The sequence below is a fragment of the Euprymna scolopes genome, chromosome 11 (assembly GCF_053919585.1).
Source record: "Euprymna scolopes isolate OS-2025 chromosome 11, ASM5391958v1, whole genome shotgun sequence".
NCBI classification, from domain to species: domain Eukaryota; kingdom Metazoa; phylum Mollusca; class Cephalopoda; order Sepiida; family Sepiolidae; genus Euprymna; species Euprymna scolopes.
The window spans coordinates 2,290,127-2,311,431 of record NC_136492.1 but is presented as its reverse complement, the minus strand read 5'-3'; the positions used below and the strand labels follow the sequence as shown (position 1 = coordinate 2,311,431).

General features: G+C 31.0%; 1 protein-coding gene across 2 annotated transcripts in view; it reads left to right on the top strand.

Moving 5' to 3' along the window:
- LOC145287723 (adenylate kinase 9-like) overlaps positions 1-20,812 on the top strand; it is a 307,372-nt gene extending 286,560 nt beyond the window's left edge. Inside the window, exons 36-38 of one of the 2 annotated variants that reach the window (XM_080135474.1) lie at positions 4,322-4,420; positions 14,452-14,669; positions 20,466-20,812. In XM_080135474.1, coding sequence (XP_079991600.1) covers positions 4,322-4,420; positions 14,452-14,669; positions 20,466-20,677 — 529 coding nt within the window. In that variant the 3' untranslated portion in view covers positions 20,678-20,812. Of the gene's footprint in view, positions 1-4,321; positions 4,421-14,451; positions 14,670-14,753; positions 14,880-20,465 lie in introns of those variants that run through there. The other variant, XM_080135475.1, reaches the window with a different exon arrangement.
- The last annotated feature ends 493 nt before the right edge of the window (positions 20,813-21,305 follow it).

Here is a 21,305-nt window from a genome sequence, read left to right as displayed (position 1 = left end):
GAGTGGGGGGAATTATTGATGGTGTGTACAGCTAGACGAGTGTTTCTTGTGAAAGTTTGGCGAGGGGGGACCATAGATTGAAGCTCAGTTGAACACCTTCCATGAAAATAACGATACATCAGAGACAAACTCGCAACATCTCTTCTGTGAGATAGAGGTTGCAAGGAAGAGAAAAGGACATATCCTACGAGGCTACAAAGTATATTTTGAACTCTATCAAGGCAGGACAAGTCCTTTCTAGCAGCTCCTGCCCAGATGTGGCAACAATATTCCATCCTTGGACGTACCTGGCTCTTATATAGATAGAGAATAGCATCAGCAGTGAGATATATACCGGATCGATAGAAAGATCCCACCATTTTTCCAGCGGCCTTGGCAACAGATTTGATGTACGTGTTCCATTTAAGATCAGGAGTAAAGGTCAAGCCCAGAAGCTTGTCAAAACTTGAGGCCTCCTCAAGACGAGAGCCATTCATTTTAATTGATGTCAGATGTGGATCAGAATGTTGATGATGTAAAGAGAGAAGCTTGGTTTTAGATGCATTAAAAGTAACCAGCCACTCCTTTCCCCATTGTACTACATGCTCAAGATCAGAGGAGAGAGAATCAGAGAGAACTCGGTCGTTTACGGTCTTAGATGTGCTACCATAAATGGTAGTGTCGTCAGCATAAATGTCTACAAATGATATAAGGATGTGATTTGGAAGATCATTAATGTAGATCAGAAAACGAGTTGGGCCCAGGATGGACCTCTGAGGGACACCGGCATTAATACTGTGAGCTTCTGATTTTTGCCCCTCAACTACTACTCTTAAGAACCTATCAGAAAGAAATGATTTAATAATTGAGAAGACATTTCCAGCTATACCATAGCTAGAGATCTTATGAAGTAAACCTTTATGATATACCCTATCAAAGGCTTTAGATATGTCAAGAGCAATTGCCCTAGAAAGGTGGCCTCCGTCGAGAGATTTGCTAATCCTATGAGATATAACTGTAAGCACATCTGCTGTAGATCTAGCAGAACGGAAACCATATTGAGTGTCACTAAGAAGGTTATTTTTGTTGAGATGGTTGATTACTTCTGTATTTAACACAGATTCCAACAACTTACTCATGACGCACAGGAGACTTATTGGCCTGTACTGAGAGGGGGATGAGCGATCACCTGAATTCTTAAATACAGGGCATACTGATGAAATTTTCCAGGGAGATGGGAAACTATTCTCCTTAAGACAACGTTTAAACAGTTTTGTAAGTATGAGCGCTAGTTCAGGTTGAAGTTTTTTGAGTACTATAATTGGAATACCGTCAGGGCCAGTTGCTTTACTGGAATCAATATATTAATATTAATAAAGGAAATCCAAAACTATATTAGCAATGTATAAAATGTATTTATAATTACATATAATAAATTTATATATTAAAAAAAAAAAAAAATGTATATATGTAAAAATATTTTTAACCTTAATATATCTAATTTTAAATAAATAAGAATGTAAATATACTAAATACTAATCATAGTGGGGGTGATAAGTAGTTAAATGGATTAATCCTAATCTTATAAATACAAGACTGATAAATTAAAAAAAATTAAAAAATGTATCCATTTTAAATGTGGAAATTGATGAATCGCACAGGTAAGGAATTCATTTTTATAGTATGAAAAGGTTAATAATTGCAATTAAGAATAGGAAATTGGATCAAATGTTTGAAACATGTCTTCTTCCTAAGATTAAGGGTGGTGGTGTTTGATCAACACTGCTGGGGAACCATGATGTAATATACTGTTTTGTTTTTAAATTCCCGAAACAGTGTTTCATGGTAAACAACTGATGATCCCTTGAAAAATAAATTATTGGTATTACAGTAAATTCGAGAGCGAGTTGATGCAGTGATTGCAGGTGATTAAATGACTTACTGACTAGATGGTTTTCTAACGAATGATTAAAAGTATTTTTTTGTATAGTTTTGAAGGTTAAAAACTTCAAAGACTATATATATATATATATATATATATATATAATATAATGAGAATAATGGAAATAATATTCCGACAATATAGAGACATAAAAAAGGAACAAACCAAATTCTGTGTTCATCAACGTTTCGTCTTTATGTAAGACTTCTTATAGATGAATGAAATTAAGAAAATATTAAACCAGTACAATATTTGAAACTATATCTGAATTTCATTCATTCAGAAGTTTTACAATAAAGACGAAACGTTGATGAACACATAACTTTTTGTTTGTTCATTTATACCTTTTCTCTTTTTACTCACACACACTCACACATACACACACGCACGCACGCACACACACACACACATACACGCACACATATCATTTTCAGAATGTGAGAAATTATATAATTTTTTTCCACAGCCAAATTAGTTGTTTGGCTGTGGAAAAAAATTATATAATTTCTCACATTCTGAAAATTCTATTTCTCGGTCGGTTAGCTTGTTGGATGATATCGTCCTAGCAAGTACCTATTCACCCATGCGTAAATTAATTCCTACTTGTGAGACATCAGCTTGGGTTATAGCTTGGTTGGATGACCACATCCCTTGTTCGAGATGAAATAGGTCCATTCCAAAGTTGGATTTCGCCATGGTTTGCTTGATCTGTGTTAGCTAATAAACTTTCTTGTGTGTGTGACGGTTTTGTTCTTATATGCAAGAGGCTCAGGTTTCGAATCCTGAGTTCGGATATATCTAACTGATGAGTCCAAATAAGTGTGAAACTCTAGTCTTGGACTTCCGATTTATTGGCTATCATGGCTCTTCTAAGCTGTGACGTTGTTTGGCTGTGGGATTAATATATATATATATATATATATATATATATATATATATATTGTTGTGGAGACGGCTACTAATTAACATAGGCGGGTGAGCGAGATCGAACATGACAAACCTGATGAAAATGAAGATCCAATTGATATACTATACGAAGCGTTTGATATTGAACCACCACAAACCATGCCCGAACCGAGAAGATCGGGAAGGAAAAGAAAGGTTACAGACCCAATGATAATGAACCCCAAGAGGAAAAGATGTTGAAATCTACACAACTTCAAATCTTGGGAGGGGGGTGCTGTGGAGACGCCCACTAATTAACATAGGTGGGTGAGTGAGATATATAAAGGTATCAATCACCAATACCGGGAGAGTCTGGCAACGACTGTCAAATAGGCAAGACGCCTATGCTGCCTCCAGTAAGACATGCAACACACCACCTGCCGGAATATCTCCAACTGAAGTATATCTGAAGACATGTAAATATGTATATAACTTTTCTTCCTAATATATTATTGTATACCTTTACTTTCGTGTTCTTGTTAATTATTTGTGCAGACACAACATATATATATATATATATATATATATATATATATATATATATATAATAAATTCTGCAGCAAACAACGTCACAGCCCACAAGAGCCATGACAGTCAACGAACCGGAAGTCCAAGACTCGAGTTTCGCCCTCATTTGGGTCATCAGTTAGACCCATCCGAACCCAGGATTCGAAACTCGAGCCTCTTGCATGCGAGGCAAGCACTCTACCAACTGAGCAAACGCCCCACACACAAAAATTTCTATTAACCAACACAGATCAAGCAAACCGTGCCGAAATTCGACTGTGAAATGAACCTACTTCGTCTCGACAAGGGACGCGGCCATCCAACCAGTCAATAACCCAAGCTGATGTTTCACAAGTAGGAGATTTTAACTCGAAAGGACGATGCCATCCAGCAATGCTAACCAAACGAGCAACTTATGATAGGATTTTCAGAATGTGAAAATCATATATATATATATATATATATATATATATATATATATATATATATATATATGTATATGGAAAACTTTAACTTTTTGTATTCCTTGTCAAATAATAATTAAATTTTGTTGTAAATTTAATTAATTTACATAATACAAAATTTTCATTTATATCCTATGATGACCATATCTACTATTTATGATTAACTATTATTATTATTATTATAATAATGGCAAGCAATCTACGAAAGATTAATGCAAGCAACAGTAAACGTAGTCACTAGTTTTGTCTTCTCTGCGCCAGCCTCTCGAACCAAAGGTTCTCAAGTCCTTCACCACTCTTACTCAAGGGACGCCTCCATGCTGGTCTATCTTTGGCTAGCTCCTCCCACATATTCACATCGATGCCAAGAGCAATCAGATCCTGATCATTATTATTATTATCATTTTATAATTAAAGGTTCTCGATATTGTATAATTTTTATACTATCGTCTGTTTAATTTTTATTGTTTTTATTGTTTTGCAGATACGAATCTATCATCCCAGGACAACCATCTTTTCTTGTAAAATATAAAGATCAATGCTATACTTTTGCTACTGAAGAAAATCTTGATAAATTCATGAGGTAAAAAATTTTGAATTTTGCTTTTATTTTTTCAAAGTTATTTAATTTCAAATTTATTGATTGAAAATTTATTTTATTTCAAATTTATTTAATTGCAAATTTATTTAATTTCAAATTGAGCAATTTCAAATTTATTTATCTTCAAATTTATTGACTGCAAATGTATTTAATTTCAAATTTATTTAATTTCAAATTTATTTAATTTCAAATTTATTTAATTTCAAATTTATTTCATTTCAAATTTATTGATTGCTAATTCATTTAATTTCAAATTTATTTAATTTCAAATTTATTTAATTTCAAATTTATTTCATTTCAAATTTATTTCATTTCAAATTTATTGATTGCTAATTCATTTAATTTCAAATTTATTTAATTTCAAATTTATTTAATTTCAAATTTATTTCATTTCAAATTTATTGATTGCAAATTTATTGATTGCTAATTTATTTAATTTCAAATTTATTTAATTTCAAATTTATTGATTGCAAATTTATTTACTTGCTAATTTATTTAATTGCAAATTTATTTAATTTCAAATTTATTGATTGCAAATTTATTTACTTGCTAATTTATTTAATTGCTAATTTATTTAATTTCAAATTTATTGATTGCAAATTTATTTACTTGCTAATTTATTTAATTGCAAATTTATTTAATTTCAAATTTATTGATTGCAAATTTATTTACTTGCTAATTTATTTAATTGCAAATTTATTTAATTTCAAATTTATTGATTGCAAATTTATTTACTTGCTAATTTATTTAATTGCAAATTTATTTAATTTCAAATTTATTGATTGCAAATTTATTTACTTGCTAATTTATTTAATTGCAAATTTATTTAATTTCAAATTTATTGATTGCAAATTTATTTACTTGCTAATTTATTTAATTGCAAATTTATTTAATTTCAAATTTATTGATTGCAAATTTATTTACTTGCTAATTTATTTAATTGCAAATTTATTTAATTTCAAATTTATTGATTGCAAATTTATTTACTTGCTAATTTATTTAATTGCAAATTTATTTAATTTCAAATTTATTGATTGCAAATTTACTTAATTTCAAATATAATGATTGCTAATTTATTTAATTTCAAATTTATTTAATTTCAAATTTATTTAATTTCAAATTTATTGATTGCAAATTTATTTACTTGCTAATTTATTTAATTGCAAATTTATTTAATTTCAAATTTATTGATTGCAAATTTATTTACTTGCTAATTTATTTAATTGCAAATTTATTTAATTTCAAATTTATTGATTGCAAATTTATTTACTTGCTAATTTATTTAATTGCAAATTTATTTAATTTCAAATTTATTGATTGCAAATTTATTTACTTGCTAATTTATTTAATTGCAAATTTATTTAATTTCAAATTTATTGATTGCAAATTTACTTAATTTCAAATATAATGATTGCTAATTTATTTAATTCAAATTTGTTTAATTTCAAATTTATTTCATTTCAAATTTATTTAATTGCAAATTTATTTAATTTCAAATTTATTTAATTTCAAATTTATTTAATTTCAAATTTATTTTATTTCAAATTTATTTCATTTCAAATTTATTTAATTGCAAATTTATTTAATTTCAAATTTATTTAATTTCAAATTTATTTAATTGCAAATTTATTTAATTTCAAATTTATTGATTGCAAATTTATTTACTTGCTAATTTATTTAATTGCAAATTTATTTAATTTCAAATTTATTGATTGCAAATTTATTTACTTGCTAATTTATTTAATTGCAAATTTATTTAATTTCAAATTTATTGATTGCAAATTTATTTACTTGCTAATTTATTTAATTGCAAATTTATTTAATTTCAAATTTATTGATTGCAAATTTACTTAATTTCAAATATAATGATTGCTAATTTATTTAATTTCAAATTTATTTAATTTCAAATTTATTTAATTTCAAATTTATTGATTGCAAATTTATTTACTTGCTAATTTATTTAATTGCAAATTTATTTAATTTCAAATTTATTGATTGCAAATTTACTTAATTTCAAATATAATGATTGCTAATTTATTTAATTCAAATTTGTTTAATTTCAAATTTATTTCATTTCAAATTTATTGATTGCTTATTTATTTAATTGCAAATTTATTTAATTTCAAGTTTATTTAATTGAATATTTATGTAGTTGAAAATTTTATAATTGCAAATATATTTTATTAGAAATATATTTAATTACAAATCTATTTAATTGCAAATTTATTTAATTTCAAATTTATTTAATTTTAAATAGTTCTTTAAATAGTTTACAAAAACAATTTCTTTTGGCGTAAATAAAAAATAAAAAATGATAAATAATAAATAAAAATAAAAAATAATAAATAAAAAATAAAAAATAAAAAAAATAATGAATAATAAATAAAAAATACTAAATAAAAAATAATAAACAATAAAAAAAAATAATAAATAAAAAATAATAAATAAAAAATAAAAAATAATAAACAATAAATAAAAAATAAAAAATAATAAATAAAATTAAAATATGATAAATAAAAAATAAAAGGCGAATAAAAGAGAAGTTAGGAAATGAGAAAAAATATTTCGTATGAAAAAAAAATGATGAAATGTTATGAGAACATTTGTATGTATACAGGTGTTGAAATCAGGCTATGTCGATGTGTTTATACATCTGTGTGTGTGTGTGTGTGTGTGTGTGTGTGTGTTACATTTAGTCCATGTGCATGCTGCGATCGCTATATTTGGTTTTTGTGTCTGACTCAGTTCCAGATGGCTCAGAGCGTGTTTGGTCGCACCATAACAAGTTTTGTGGTAAATCTGAGCAACAGAGATGAGTCTTGGCTAAGAAAGAGTAAGAATCTTGTGAGCACTCCCTTTCATAATCTCCTGTGATGTGCTTAGCTCACATAAGAGATGACTTTTACTTTGCAAGGCAAAAACGAAATTAAATGCCTACACAAATCAGAGCACTCCCTTTTATAATCTCCTGTCAGTTTGCATGAGAGATGGTCTCTGATTAAGCAAGTCAGAAATGCCTGCATTAACCAGAATCCAGCTAAGAAATTTATTCAAAGTTGATTCGTTGCAGTCGTTGATATTACCGTTCCTATGAATGTGGCGGAATTAGTAATTAAGTCAGAAATAAATTTTCTTCCGAATTTTGTTCACAGATCAACTTGACTTTGGAGATTTTTTTTTTTACACATTATAAAATCCCTGAGGCCACTCGAGGATAAGGGTTAATGTGTGTATTGTAGTTATTAGGACAGTAGCATAGTAATCAATTTCTTCTTTCAAACTCACCAATCATTATATATATATATAGATATAGTATTTGATGGAACTGCAAGTAAGTCAAAGATCTTACTTGATAACAAAAAATGAAGCATAGGGAATATGGTGAAGAAAAAGGTGATTTCACGTGAATGGATAGTCAGGTGAAAGGTAAATAATCCAATGACGGTAAAATCCAAAAATGTAAATCCAAGAAAGTTAGTTAAATTTCCATTCGCACAAGTAAAATCCAAGGAAATCGCGTAATTGGAAGATGGTCCAAAATAATTCAAAAGGCAGAAATCCATGGAATAATTCACAAATAGGTACAAGTGAAAGGGGAAAGAATTCAAATAATATTATTAAAAGAAAGATAAGATGTGCGTTATCTCGGCTGCCGAGACAAGGCGTAATTTTTTTTGTTATCAAGTAAGATCTTTGACTTACTTGCAGTTTCATCAAATACTTTTGCATGCAAAATCTGATCCCGCATTCTGCTAATTCCTACCCTCTGATGAGAAGGAAAGTATTTCTTCGAAACTCCACGGATTAAGGACTATCCACTTATTTAATGTTTCCTTTTTAAATTAAATATGTTTTTAACTCTTTTTCAAAGTGTTTTTTAACATGTTTTATTAACTATTTGCTCTTATATATATGAGTTTTAGTAAGATCCACTTTTAAGAAGCATGTTGGCACAGGGACGTTTGAAATGTGAGATTAGAAGAATGATAACGTGCGAAGTTGTATTTTTAAATAAACAGATATTTTTTTATTTAAAGTTTCAAATTGTTTTTTAAAATGATCCTGGTGAAGGCTTTTTTATAAACCGAAAATTTGAAACTTTAAATAAATAAATATCTGTTCATTTAAAAATACAACTTCGCACGTTATCATTCTTCTAATCTCACATTTCAAATATATAAATATGTATATATATATATATATATGTATATATATATATGTATATATATGTATGTATATATATGTATATATATATATGTATATATATGTATGTATATATATGTATATATATATATGTATATATATATATATGTATATATATGTATATGTATATATATGTATATATATATGTGTATATATATGTGTATATATATGTATATATATATATGTATATATATATGTATATGTATATATATGTATATATGTATATATAGATATGTATATACATATATATATGTATATATAGATATGTATATACATATATATATATGTATATACATATATATATATGTATATACATATATATATATATATATGTATATAATAGACTAAAGAAGCTTTGAAAAAAAAAATGTAAAAATAAAAATAAAGAATGCAGTTTAGATTCCTGAAAAAAAAAGAAACTTTAATCTATCGCAGACATTTGCATAATTCGACTTCTAAACAGTTACAAAAGAGAATTCATTTATATAAAGGGAGAAGAGAGAGAGAGAGGGAGAGAGAGAGAGAGAGAGAGAGAGAGAGAGAGAAAGAAAGAGAGAGAGAAAAATTTCCAGGCTTAATGTTGCTAAACATTGGTAGTCTGGCGGGAACCGGTGTGCCAACGGGATTGTGCCATATATTATTATTAGGACTATGAGAAAAGAATATTCTTTTCGTTATTTTCACTCTCGAGTATATATCCGTTGATATCTTATATGTTTTTAGATAGAGTGATGTGGTTCTCGATTGATTAACTGTGTCGGATATATACTAGAGAGTCAAAACAATGATAAGAATATTCTCTTGTCATAGTCCTAATTATTATCTAACAACTGATATTAGATTACAAAACCTGAATCATACCTCATCTCAGATATTCAGAATTATAAAAAAGTGTTTTCGTTTGACACAATAGCGACATCAGATTAAATTGTTTTTTTAACGAAAAAAATGGTTAAAAAACAAATATATAAAAAATAAATGTTACCAAAGGCAAGATAAGTTACTCTTTTACCTGGAAAAGTTTTTAGTGATTTTACTCACTTTAAAATGTATAATCGGTTCGAAAATCATATTTTAGTTTATCGATATATTTGAAAAAGAAAAATGGCGGCATGCTCGCTTTTGAACACGGTAAGTTTGGGAAAATGAATTTAAATAGACAAATTATACAAAATACTGTTAGAAACTCACTGAATATGCCCGCTTATGTCACGGTAACATATATTGAGTGAGTTTCTAACAGTATTTTGTATACTTTTTTTGTTTAAACTCGTTTTCCCAAACTTACCGCGTGCAACAGCGAACATGCCACCATTTGCACATTTCAAATACATCGGTAAACACTGCATGTTTTTTTTTAACCGAATAAACACGTTACATTAAATAAAAACACTAAACAATTATCCAGTTAGGTAGAAAAGTAACTTATCTTGCCTTTGATAACATTTATTTGTTATATATTTGTTTTTTTTTGACAACTTTTCCAAATCTATGTGCATAGTAAAACAAACCCCCATATTGAAATTAAATTACGTCTTGAGTTAAACAGAAGACCGCTGACCAATAAACGAGACGACGGCCATTGAAGAAACGCGTTAATGGGAAAAAATGATGCAAAGAATTTGTATATGGAATACTTTATTTGAGCGTCCATCAGCGAAACTATACAAATGTGAAAATCTGTGTCTACAAAAACCACCACGTGCGACCTTCTTCGTTTAATAGTGTTACATTAGGACAAGTATTTATTTACAGGGGAAGCAATCCCATGGTATCGTGTTCCACAGATTGAACTATTTAAGCAAAAGTGATGCCAAATATTTTAGTTCTTTGTTAGACATGATTCCAAATAGTAGCCCCTTACGTAACAATATATTTCGTTTGGAGTAAAAAAAAAAAAAAAAAAAAAAAAAAAATGACGGAATTTATCAGGACAACAGGTCTTCAAATCTTCATTTCTGGTGTGTGAAGAGTCCAAAACAAGGAGTCTAATAATCCTTGCTTGTGGCTTTCAGGGTGTGTTGGAGCTGCTGATTATGGAAAAGCAATTATATATTTCATATTCAATTTCAATATAGCAATTCCCCTCTCTTTACAAAGATTGCATCTGCCCTGTAGATGGCTTAGCAGACCAGATATATCTATATAATAAAATAAATAACACGCTAAAAAATTTGTACGTTTATCACGTTATTTTCTTTTTTATGAACTTACTAAAAAAAAAAAAATTTTTTTTAATTAAATCTGATGTCGCTGTGGTGTCAAACTAAAAATACACTTTCTTAAAGTTCGGATTTTTTGAGATGGGAATCATTGTTTGTATTCTTTCGATTAATCGAACAATTCTTCTCATCATAAGTGTTATTCTGCAAAATGTTTTCGGTCTACGTAACCTCTGACCTTCTTCGTCATTTTTAGCACTTTTGTATTACACGGACGGCGATAACTGTTAGGGTCGATACCTCCAATTTCTTCTTGGTCAAATAACACGCACGGCAAATAAATAAAAATATGATTTTTTTTCCCGAATACAAAAATATTTGAAAACCCAAACATTGTATAAAAATATATCAATATGTAATTGTAAAAAACATTTATTGAAAAGTCTGCGTAAGAAAATAATTTTATTAAAACAATTTTTTTTAATTAAAGCAACGTTGAATTCCCCACCCCCCTGCGAAACATTTTTTAATTAAAATAAAATTGGATTTTTTTTTTCTCCGAACAATTTATTAATTTAAATGAAACATTTTTCGAATTAAATCAGCGTTGGATTTTTTTTTCGAAACATTTTTTGAAGTAAAGTAAAATTTTCGCTGTAACAAAAAATAGTTTAAATTTTTTACGGGGGGGGGGCACCTGTTGAAGGGTCAACAATATATTAGTTTCAATATTTACAGAGAGAACGCCACCTGGCGAAAGTTTAGTAAAACGCACAAAAACTAATGGCCGCCGTCCGTGTAGTGTAGAAATGCCCTTTTATTTATTTATTTTTAAATATAATATCAGTTGTTAGATAATACTATATTAAAAATATCGGAGCAAAATGTTCGATTTTTAGGAAGAAAAGCTAGTAATAAAGAGGGGTGGGTGGGTGTTAGCGCTTTAACTGGAGTTATCTCCCTTTGGCATTTCTAAAATTCAAACAATTTTTTTTTAAAATCCAAGATGGCTGCCTTCAACGCGCTCTCATAAAAACGTGTTTTTCCGCTGTAAAAAAAAAAACTACTTGATGAAATTAAGTGAAATTTTTTTTTCGGAGAACTTCGTCCTATAACGTATACGTACAATTTAAACTCTTTTCGATATTTTCATTTTTTAATGTCTTGACTAAACTGTACAAGTTCCAAAATATCTATATGAAAATTAAAAACTACATCTCGTTAAAAAAGTTTTAAATATGTCAGACGAGATCGAGACACGCGAGATTTAACATATTTCACCGGCAACCAATGAAGGAATTCGTCAGGACAACAGGTTTTCAAATTCTAAGTTCGGATGTGTTTTTTGACTTTCAGGGTGTGTTGGGGCTGCGGTGCTATACAAGGTGGAACGATAAAAGTGTCGTACTAAAGAAAACAACACTACGGCTTTATTTTAAAACTTTTACTGAAAAAAAAAATAAATTCAGGTAACTTGATTATATAGTAGAGCTGACATCTATTCAATGTAGCTGCATTCAACCTCAATCACCGCCTTGATACAGATCCAGAACTGAGACCATGCCTTTTTTTTTTTTTTACAAGCGCCGGAGGGAGCTGGGTGAATACTCGGAGGCTTGTCCAGAACTGGGAGCATACCTTTTTTCACAAGCCCAAGCGGGAGCTCTGTGATTAGGTTGGCTTTGGTGTTGTGGGAGGTCATGTTGGTGATGTTCTCAACATATGACCAAACGAAGTAGTCCAGTGGGTTAAGTTCGGGGGAGGAGTGGGGCCAGTGATAGAAAGGTACAAAGTCGTAGCAGTAGCACTCCTTCTACAGCCAAGCCTTGTTGCCTTTAGACTTGTGGGCCAGTGTCGAGTTCTGCTGCCACACCTAGGGTTTGCCAGTGGCCACCTGATTGCACCAGGGGATCACCACACTCTTCAGCACATCCAGGTACGCTTTGGTGTTGACTTTGAAATTGACTTCGAAGATGTGAGGTGGCATGATGTGGCCCTCACTTGAAAGCACACCAAAGACCATAACTGTGGCTGGAAACTTTGTTTTCATCAACCTTGGCACGTCCCTGTTATTTGTTGAATTGTCCGGATTTGCATTTTGAGTGTGCTGGCAATGGTCCTGTTGTCATAACTTTGATGAGTTGTACAGCATTTCCGATCTTGTTCGTAAGGCTCCTATCGCTCATGGAATTTGTACACAAGCGACCAACTAGTAGATGGTCTGTAACAAAAAAGAAAACCGGTGTTCATCAAACGGAAATGGAATCATGTCTTTTCTAGGACGACAATTTTATCGTTCCATTATTATTAAGAACCAATCTAATGTCGCTATGTGTCAAACTAAAATACACTTTTTTTTTTTTCAAAATTCTGAATGTCTAAGATGAGGTATGATTAAGTTTTTTTTTTTTTATTCTGATATCAGTTGCTAGATAATAGATTTTGAAAAATATCTACATGAAAATTAAAAAAAAAAAAAAAAAACTATACCTCGTTAAAATTTTTTAAATAGATAACACGACGCGTGATTTAACATTATATGTCGCCGGCAGCCATCTGTTTCTGTAAATTTAAGTTTCTAATTAATTACAATTGGTTAATAAATCTTATTAAAATTTTAGTCATAAATAATTTAGAAATAATATTCCTTAGCGTTTTGCTTGATAATTTTATTGATTTTTTTTTTTTTTTTTTTTTTTGTAAATTAACTTTCAACTAGAACAAAAGGTACGAAGCGTTGAAAGTTCTGGACTTACAAATATTTTAATTTGACACAAAAGCGACATCAGATCAAATTAAAAAAAATAGCGTATTATATATATGTAACTTCTGTGTTCTGTGTGTACATTTCCCTACCAAACTACTTTGTCAATTTTCAGTCTACAGATCCGAGATTTGACATAAGGGGTATTGAGATTTGGGGAAATCTTTTTAATCAGTTTTTTGGCCAGAAATTTGGCTTCCAAGGGGTCAAAGTTCAAAAGATTAGACCTTTGCAGTCTCTAGCCAATTTTGGGTCTAAATATTTGAAATTTTACATAAAGGGTATTCAGACATGCAGCAAGCTTTTTAATCAGTTTTTGCGTGAAAATTTGGATGCCAAGAGATCAAAGTTGAAGGAGTTGACCTTTGCAGACTCTACCAAACTCCTCCGCCAATTTTGGGTCTAAACGCTTGAAATTTAAGATGTAGGTTACCTGAACATGAGTCAAACTTGTTAATTAATATATACATATGCACATAAAGTTATAAACAGTACATAGGGCCTGAGCAAAGCCGAGCTGAACTGCTAGTATAATACAAAAGAAAAATGAGTTGGGAATTGTAAGTAGAACGACCCCTGGTGTGAATGTGGTATTATGGTGACTGAGGACTCCAGCTAAGATTAGCATAGACAAATCAATGGTACAGTGACAAGGATGACCGTAAAGCACCTCACCTCATTTTTTGATAGGCCTTGTGCGTAATTTTGTTTTGTCAACATTTTTCTTGTCAAAATAAAATATATAAATCAAAGTGCAGTATTTGTTCTGTTCAACGATTGCATAACATTGTTGAAGTGTAATATCAAATGTAATGTAAAAAAATATTTATTTTAGTCGAACAATTATTTCTTCTTTTACGATTCATTTTACCAATCTTTTGCAGGCGTCCTGAAAAATACAGCCACTGTGAGTTGCCTCATAAATTGCCGCCAAAGATTGATCCGATGGAAATTTTGCAATTGCCTCATCTCGGCTTCATGGAACAGACGGTGGCGACTCCGCTTTTAAGGGCTCTTGTGGCGGTGGGCAATTTCAAACCGAAATTTCCTTTCCTAAATGCAACTCACTCGGCCCGACTCTACGTTGCTTATCATCTCAAAGGTAAAGCATCCCCGTTTCGACCTCATTCTATGATTCACGCATAATTATTGCTATAATGATTTCTTCTTTTTTTTTTACCTACAGACACCATTGTTTCACCATTTTGGGAATCATCAGTGCAGGGTGTTGTGATTACTGCCAGTCGGGAGATTCAAACCCGGCCACAAAGCCATCTCTGACTCCATTAGCAAGGAACAAATCCACACGGCCAACCTTAACTGCGAGAAATATCGTTGAAATTTAAACATTTATTTTTAAATGTCGAAACATCCGTCCATAGTGATCATATGATTGTAACATCATGATCTATGCACGCGAGCTTAAGTGACCGACTTTCATTTCAACTGTAAAGTGCGCAACAATAAGAACTGAAGTAGGGAAACCCGAGGTTGCTCGGGATTAAATGAGAATCAATGAACATTTCACATTTTCATCGAAATCGGTGAAATCGACCATTTTTCAATCAAATCAATTGATTGCCTATTATAGTTAGGAACCACGGAGTACCAGGAGGAAGCCTTGACATTGTCCACAATACATTGTAGTCTACATTGCACTGTAGAAAACCTCCTTTTGATTTTATGAAATTACTTAAAACCTCCTTTTGATTTTATGAAATTACTTAAAACCTCTTTTTGATTTTATGAAATTACTTAAAACCTCTTTTTGATTTTATGAAATTACTTAAAACCTCTTTTTGATTTTATGAAATTACTTAAAACCATTATAGTTTTAAGTTTAAGATGCAAATGTCAAGTATCATGGTTCAATTGTTTTCTAAACAGAAACATCTATTTTGAACATGTCACTGCTTTATCAAAGGACATACTGTTGATTTTATATGCTTGGTTCTTCTGCTTGTTCGGTGGTAAAATTTCTAAAATGCATGTATAATGTTAGGTTGTATAAAAGTGTTAACTTTGATCAAAATCGAAATGCTCTTTCTTTCATCAGATTTTTTGGATTATCGACTTTCGATACTTATCAAAGGCATGCCAATACAAAATCTATCTAAGAACATTCCCAGATACTTAAAGTACATTCGTGTGAAATTTCATAAAAAATCAGCTCAGCTGTTTCAGAATCCATAAGGAATGGACTCACACACACACACACACACACAGAAAATGCCTTACATAGAGATATATAGTAGCAAGTAGTGATAAATACAAAAAAAAAAAAAAAAAATAGCAAGAATAAGTTTGAGGCTCCTAAAAATCATACTAGAATTATCGCAACGGATAAAAGTGCTAAGTTATAATCAATTTTAACTGACAGTCTTCAGAAGGTTGAATTCTCAATATGGTTTATACTAAGAATACAACTGCAAATTAAACTTTTACCTGATGATGATGATGATCAATGCTCTGATCCCCATCTGGCATCAATTGTGATGGATGGCTCTCGTCTGGGTGAGGCCCCGTGTTTTGACAAGCTTCTGGGTTTGACCTTTACTCCTGATCTGAAATGGAACACGTACATCAAGTCTGTTGCCAAGGTCGCTGGAAAGATGGTGGGATCCTTCTACCGCTCCAGAAGATATCTCACTACTGATGCAATTCTCTATCTATATAAAAGCCAAGTACGGCCAAGGATGGAATACTGTTGCCATATCTGGGCAGGAGCTGCCAAAAACAGCCTATCCTGCCTTGACAGAGTACAAAATAGACTTTGTGGTTTAGTGGGGGATGCCCTTTTCTCTACCCTGCAACCCCTCTCCCACAGAAGAGACGTTGCGAGCCTATCCTTGTTTTATCGTTATTTTCATGGCAGGTGCTCGTCTGAACTCCAATCCCTGGTCCCCCCCTCGCCAATCTTTCACGAAAAACACCCGTCTAGCTGAATCCACTATGAAAAATTTCCCCCACTCTATATCTGTGCCTAAATCAAAACGCAGATTTCATGAACAAAGCTTCTTTCTTAGAACTGCACGCCTGTGGAACTCTGTTCCGTCTGCCTGCTTCCCTCCGGACTACAACTTGGATGTCTTCAAGTCTAATGTTAACAAATTCCTAATGAACCGCCCCCTTAAGTAAACACTTCATCAAATCTCCTCACTAACGTAATGTACTTGCAATAACCCTTATCCCTGAGTGGCTTCCGGGCCTTGATAAGTGGTGATCTCTGTGTAAAAAAAAAAAAAAAAAAGATGATGATGATGATGATGATGAAGATGATGAAGATGATGATGAAGATGAAGATGGCTGATGGGATGAGATTATACTATGCTATGCCCGTGAACAAAATAATGGGCTCCGTTTGAAATTCCGTGCAGATTTCAGAGATCAACAGAAAGAGTCTTGAGTTCGACAAGATACACCCGAAGAAGGTTGGAGGTTATATTGACCAAAACGTGAGAATAACACTCCACATGAGAATATTAATCTGAATAACTCAAATAATGTTGTCGTTAACTGGGAGGCAGATTGTGGTATTACATTTCAAAGATGGGAAGTTATCGGAAAGAAACGTTGGTCATGATTGTTCCGTTTAGTTTTAAGCATAATCAGTTGAATGATGAAGAACATGATGAGAAGATTGAAGATGTTAAATGGAATGAATTAATTTTTATTATATACCAGCGGGAAGGGGGGGGGGCGTCCAGCTTTGCCCGGTTGTAAAATATGCTTAATATATTTTGATTTGTCCAGATTTTGTACATATTATTATAGAGTCGTGATTAAAAAAAAAAAAAAAAATGTATTTGGGTGCCATTAGCTAGAATTGAAACCGAAACCAAAACCATAGCATTCAAAGCTCGTGACTATACCACTGTACAAACGTGACATGCATAAGAAATGATTAAAAAATTAAAAATAAACTAAGATGAATGTACAAAATGTATGACGATCTTTTTCAATTTTGATCCATTTTTTACATCTTAAAAACTAGTTTAACCGATTAAAGACGCATAAAAAATCCAATCATTTGAGGTCCCTAGCACCGTTTTGCAACTTTTAGTTTCGGAGGAGATAGAGTTTGAAAATATGAAAAAAGACAGTGAGTTTTATAAATTAGATTATTATTAGTAGTAATATTATGACTACTATTATTAATCATAACTATTATTAATCATTATTATAACTATTATTAAGCATTATTATTATTCATTATTATTATTCGGCCCTGTCGGTGGGGCATTAGAATACGCCGACTGCCCCCCTGCAGAGGGTAAAAGTCCCTCAATGGGGGTCCTGGATATGACCTTAAACTATATCCAGTGGTGAGGCCCCAGCTTGTGGGCTTTGGGGAGTGTGGAGCCACCCTTTAATTACCATTGCTCCCAGGTCTACTCTGACCCGGAGTGGTAGTACCTGTTAGGGTCCCAACTATGGGTTAAATAGAAACCGACGTGAAAACAACAAATATATTCTATTAAAAAAAATTTTTCTTCAAAATCTTTGGATTCGGCATTAAATAACCCGAAAAGGGTTGATATGCCGTAAAACAAAAACAACCAACATTATTATTATTACTATTCAAACAATTCCTCTTACATATACAATTGAATGATGAAAACATAAGATTGAAGATATTAAATTACAATAGAAAAATGCGAGCATGGAAAGTAATATGGTTAAGCTTTAACATGAAAAAGTAAAGGACTAGTTGTTAAAACTTGATTATATAATTTTATAAATTGAATTAAAAAAAATATTCTTAACGCTGCTATATTTTAAGTTATAAATTTATATTTTTTACTAGAATATCTTGTCCTTTTCTAACTATACTACATTTCATGCTTGCATTTTTCTATTGTAATCCATGATTTTTCCAGATTTCCAATAAATTCACTTCAGTCTTGTTTTACCTCCATAAACACATATGTAATAACAATGTATGGCACTCGTCTGCTTTCAATAAAATACCTCAATTATCTCCCTTTCATTGTCTGTTTCACGATTTACTTCTCTTTTCGTGGCAGTTGCTATGGAAACCAGTCATAAAAAGCGTTGCTCACCTCCTTACATATTTTACGATTTTGGACACGAGTGAATTGATCATAACTTTTGTTTTACTGAACGAAAATTGAAAAATTTTTTTTCACAATATAGTTGAGAAGGTGATCTATAAACTAATAATTTTTTGAAATTTAGTCAAAAAATGAGTGAGCAGTGAAGCTTTAAAGCAGTTCTAAATGACTAAAACTGCCACGTAATCATATATTCAAACACTACCGTATTTGAATGATATAATGAATTCAATTTTGTTACATACTGAAAGAACACTAGTCTGAATAATCCAATATATATTTTCAAATCACATTCTGAGATCTTTCGTTGACATCTATGCAGACGATACTACCATCTCTGGCAACACCTCAAAGACCGGAAATGACCACGTCCTTTCCAATTCTCTTTTCTCTGATCGTGAGCATGTACAATGGCGTAAAAAAAATGGCTAGTTACATTTAATGCATTCAAAACAAACTTCTATCTTTTCAGTGCTCAAATCCTCACATGGCCTTAATAGAAATGAACAGCTCTCGTCTTGAGGAAGTATCTTGCTTTGACAAATTTCTGGGATTGACCTTCACTTCTGACCTGAAATGGAACATAAGATCCGTGGACAAAAAAACAAAACAAAAAAAAAACGTATCTCAATCCCGATGCTATCCACTATCTGTACAAGAGTTAACTACAATCCAGGATGAAGTATTTCTGTCACATCTGGGGAGGAGCTCCCAAGAATACCCTCTCCTGCATTGACAGGGTCCAAAACCACCTTTGAAATCTAGTGAGCGAGGACCTTTTTGCCTCCCTCTTGCCCCTCTCACACAGAAGAGGCATTGCGAGTCTATCCAGTTTTTATGTTATCATGTAGCCACTAACTAAAGAGAAATGACTGATTTTTTTTTCACTTTTTCACACAGTTATTTCCCTTATGTTGATATTTTTTGGAAGGGGTGGAGCTTGATAATCCTGGGTGTATACCCCAAAAAAAAAAAAGAAAAAAAAGAAAAAAAAAGAAAAAAAAAAAAAGAAAAAAAAAAAAAAAGAAAAAAAAAGAAAAGACATGTGACCTCAAATAATGAATATCACTTAATGTTATCAAAGTGTCCATACATCTTTTAATGTTATGTAACCTGTTTTCCAGCCACTAATTAAAGAGAAATAACTGATTTTTTTTTTTCACAGTTATTTCCCTTATGCTGACTTGAGGTGTGTGGGTCCAGAGAGAGGAATAGGCTGCGCAACAAAGAAAGAGTGGAGGGCAAATGAATGAGGGATAGAAATATTTACATTTTTGTCCTAGGCCATGTCAGGTAGTTCAGCTAGTAAAAAAAAAAAAAATTATAGAAAATTAAGAAAAAGAAAAAAAGAAAGAAAAAAAAGAAAAAAAAGAAAAAAAAGAAAAAAAAGAAAGAAAAAAAAAGAAAAAAAAGAAAAAAGAAAGAAAAAGAAAGAAAAAAAAAGAAAGAAAAAAAAAGAAAGAAAAAAAAAGAAAAAAAAAGAAAAAAAAGAAAGAAAAGAAAAAAAAGAAAGAAAAAAAAGAAAGAAAAAAGAAAAAAAAGAAAAAAAAAGAAAGAAAAGAAAGAAAAAAAAAGAAAGAAAAAAAAAGGCCATGTCAGGTAGTTCTGCGAGTAAAAAAAAAAAAATTATAGAAAATTTAAAAAAAGAAAAAAAAAAGAAAAGGTAAAAATGCTATTATAGATCAGGGATAGAATTATACAGGTATTCATTGCTGGGTAACACCCGGCAGCCCTGCTGTTGGTTTTAGAAAGTTTTATTTATTTTATATGTGAATTAATGAGTCGCTGATACTGAAACAAATGTTTTTTTTGTTTTTGTGCAGCTTTTAACCCTCGGAATTCAAGGTACATTCGGAAAAAATACCAAGAGAAATTGAAACGATTTGAAGAGGATTGTGAACTTATTGGTTACCTGAGCAAAAATATGGATTTAAAGTTCGGCCGAGTCGGAAGTTCTGAGGAATTTAATAACAAAATGGAAACTTTCTTTGCTTTAAAAGGTTTCGAACCAAGTCTGACATGGATTGCAAGATAAGATCCGTTGTCGCTGGAAGGTGAACCAGATATCATCACCCTCCATGATTGTTCGAATTATTTGATTTTTTTATGCAATTCTTGTGTTTACAATTTGAAAATGTTTTTTAATAAATAATCTTATGAGATTAAAAAATATTTGTTTTTGCTTCCAAAGTATTCAAACAATTTTTTTTTTTTTTCAACACATTAAAACAAACAAGAAAAGTTACTGGCTCCGTAGATATTTTCGTATTTCTGTGCGTTAGTCTCTATTTTATGGTCATTGTTTCGAATGTTTTTTTTTTTTTCACAACTTCGAAACAATGACCATAAAATACAGACTAACTCACAGAAATACGAAAATATCTACGGAGCCAGTAACTTTTCTTGTTTCTTTTCCAAAAACAACCAACATGCCTGAGGACAGTCGAAGGCCAATCTGACTGAAACGTCTGATTAATACAAGTTAATGTGAACAATCAGCCCTCATCTAAAAAGAAACAAAAACTTTAGAACTTTAACATTAAAACAAATTCTAATTTCTCACTTGTCGAACATTTGAGATATTACTTAAATGACAATTAACTTGGAAGTGAAAAAAAAAAGAAACTTTTTAGCAAAAAATTTCTGACATCAATTTTTAATCA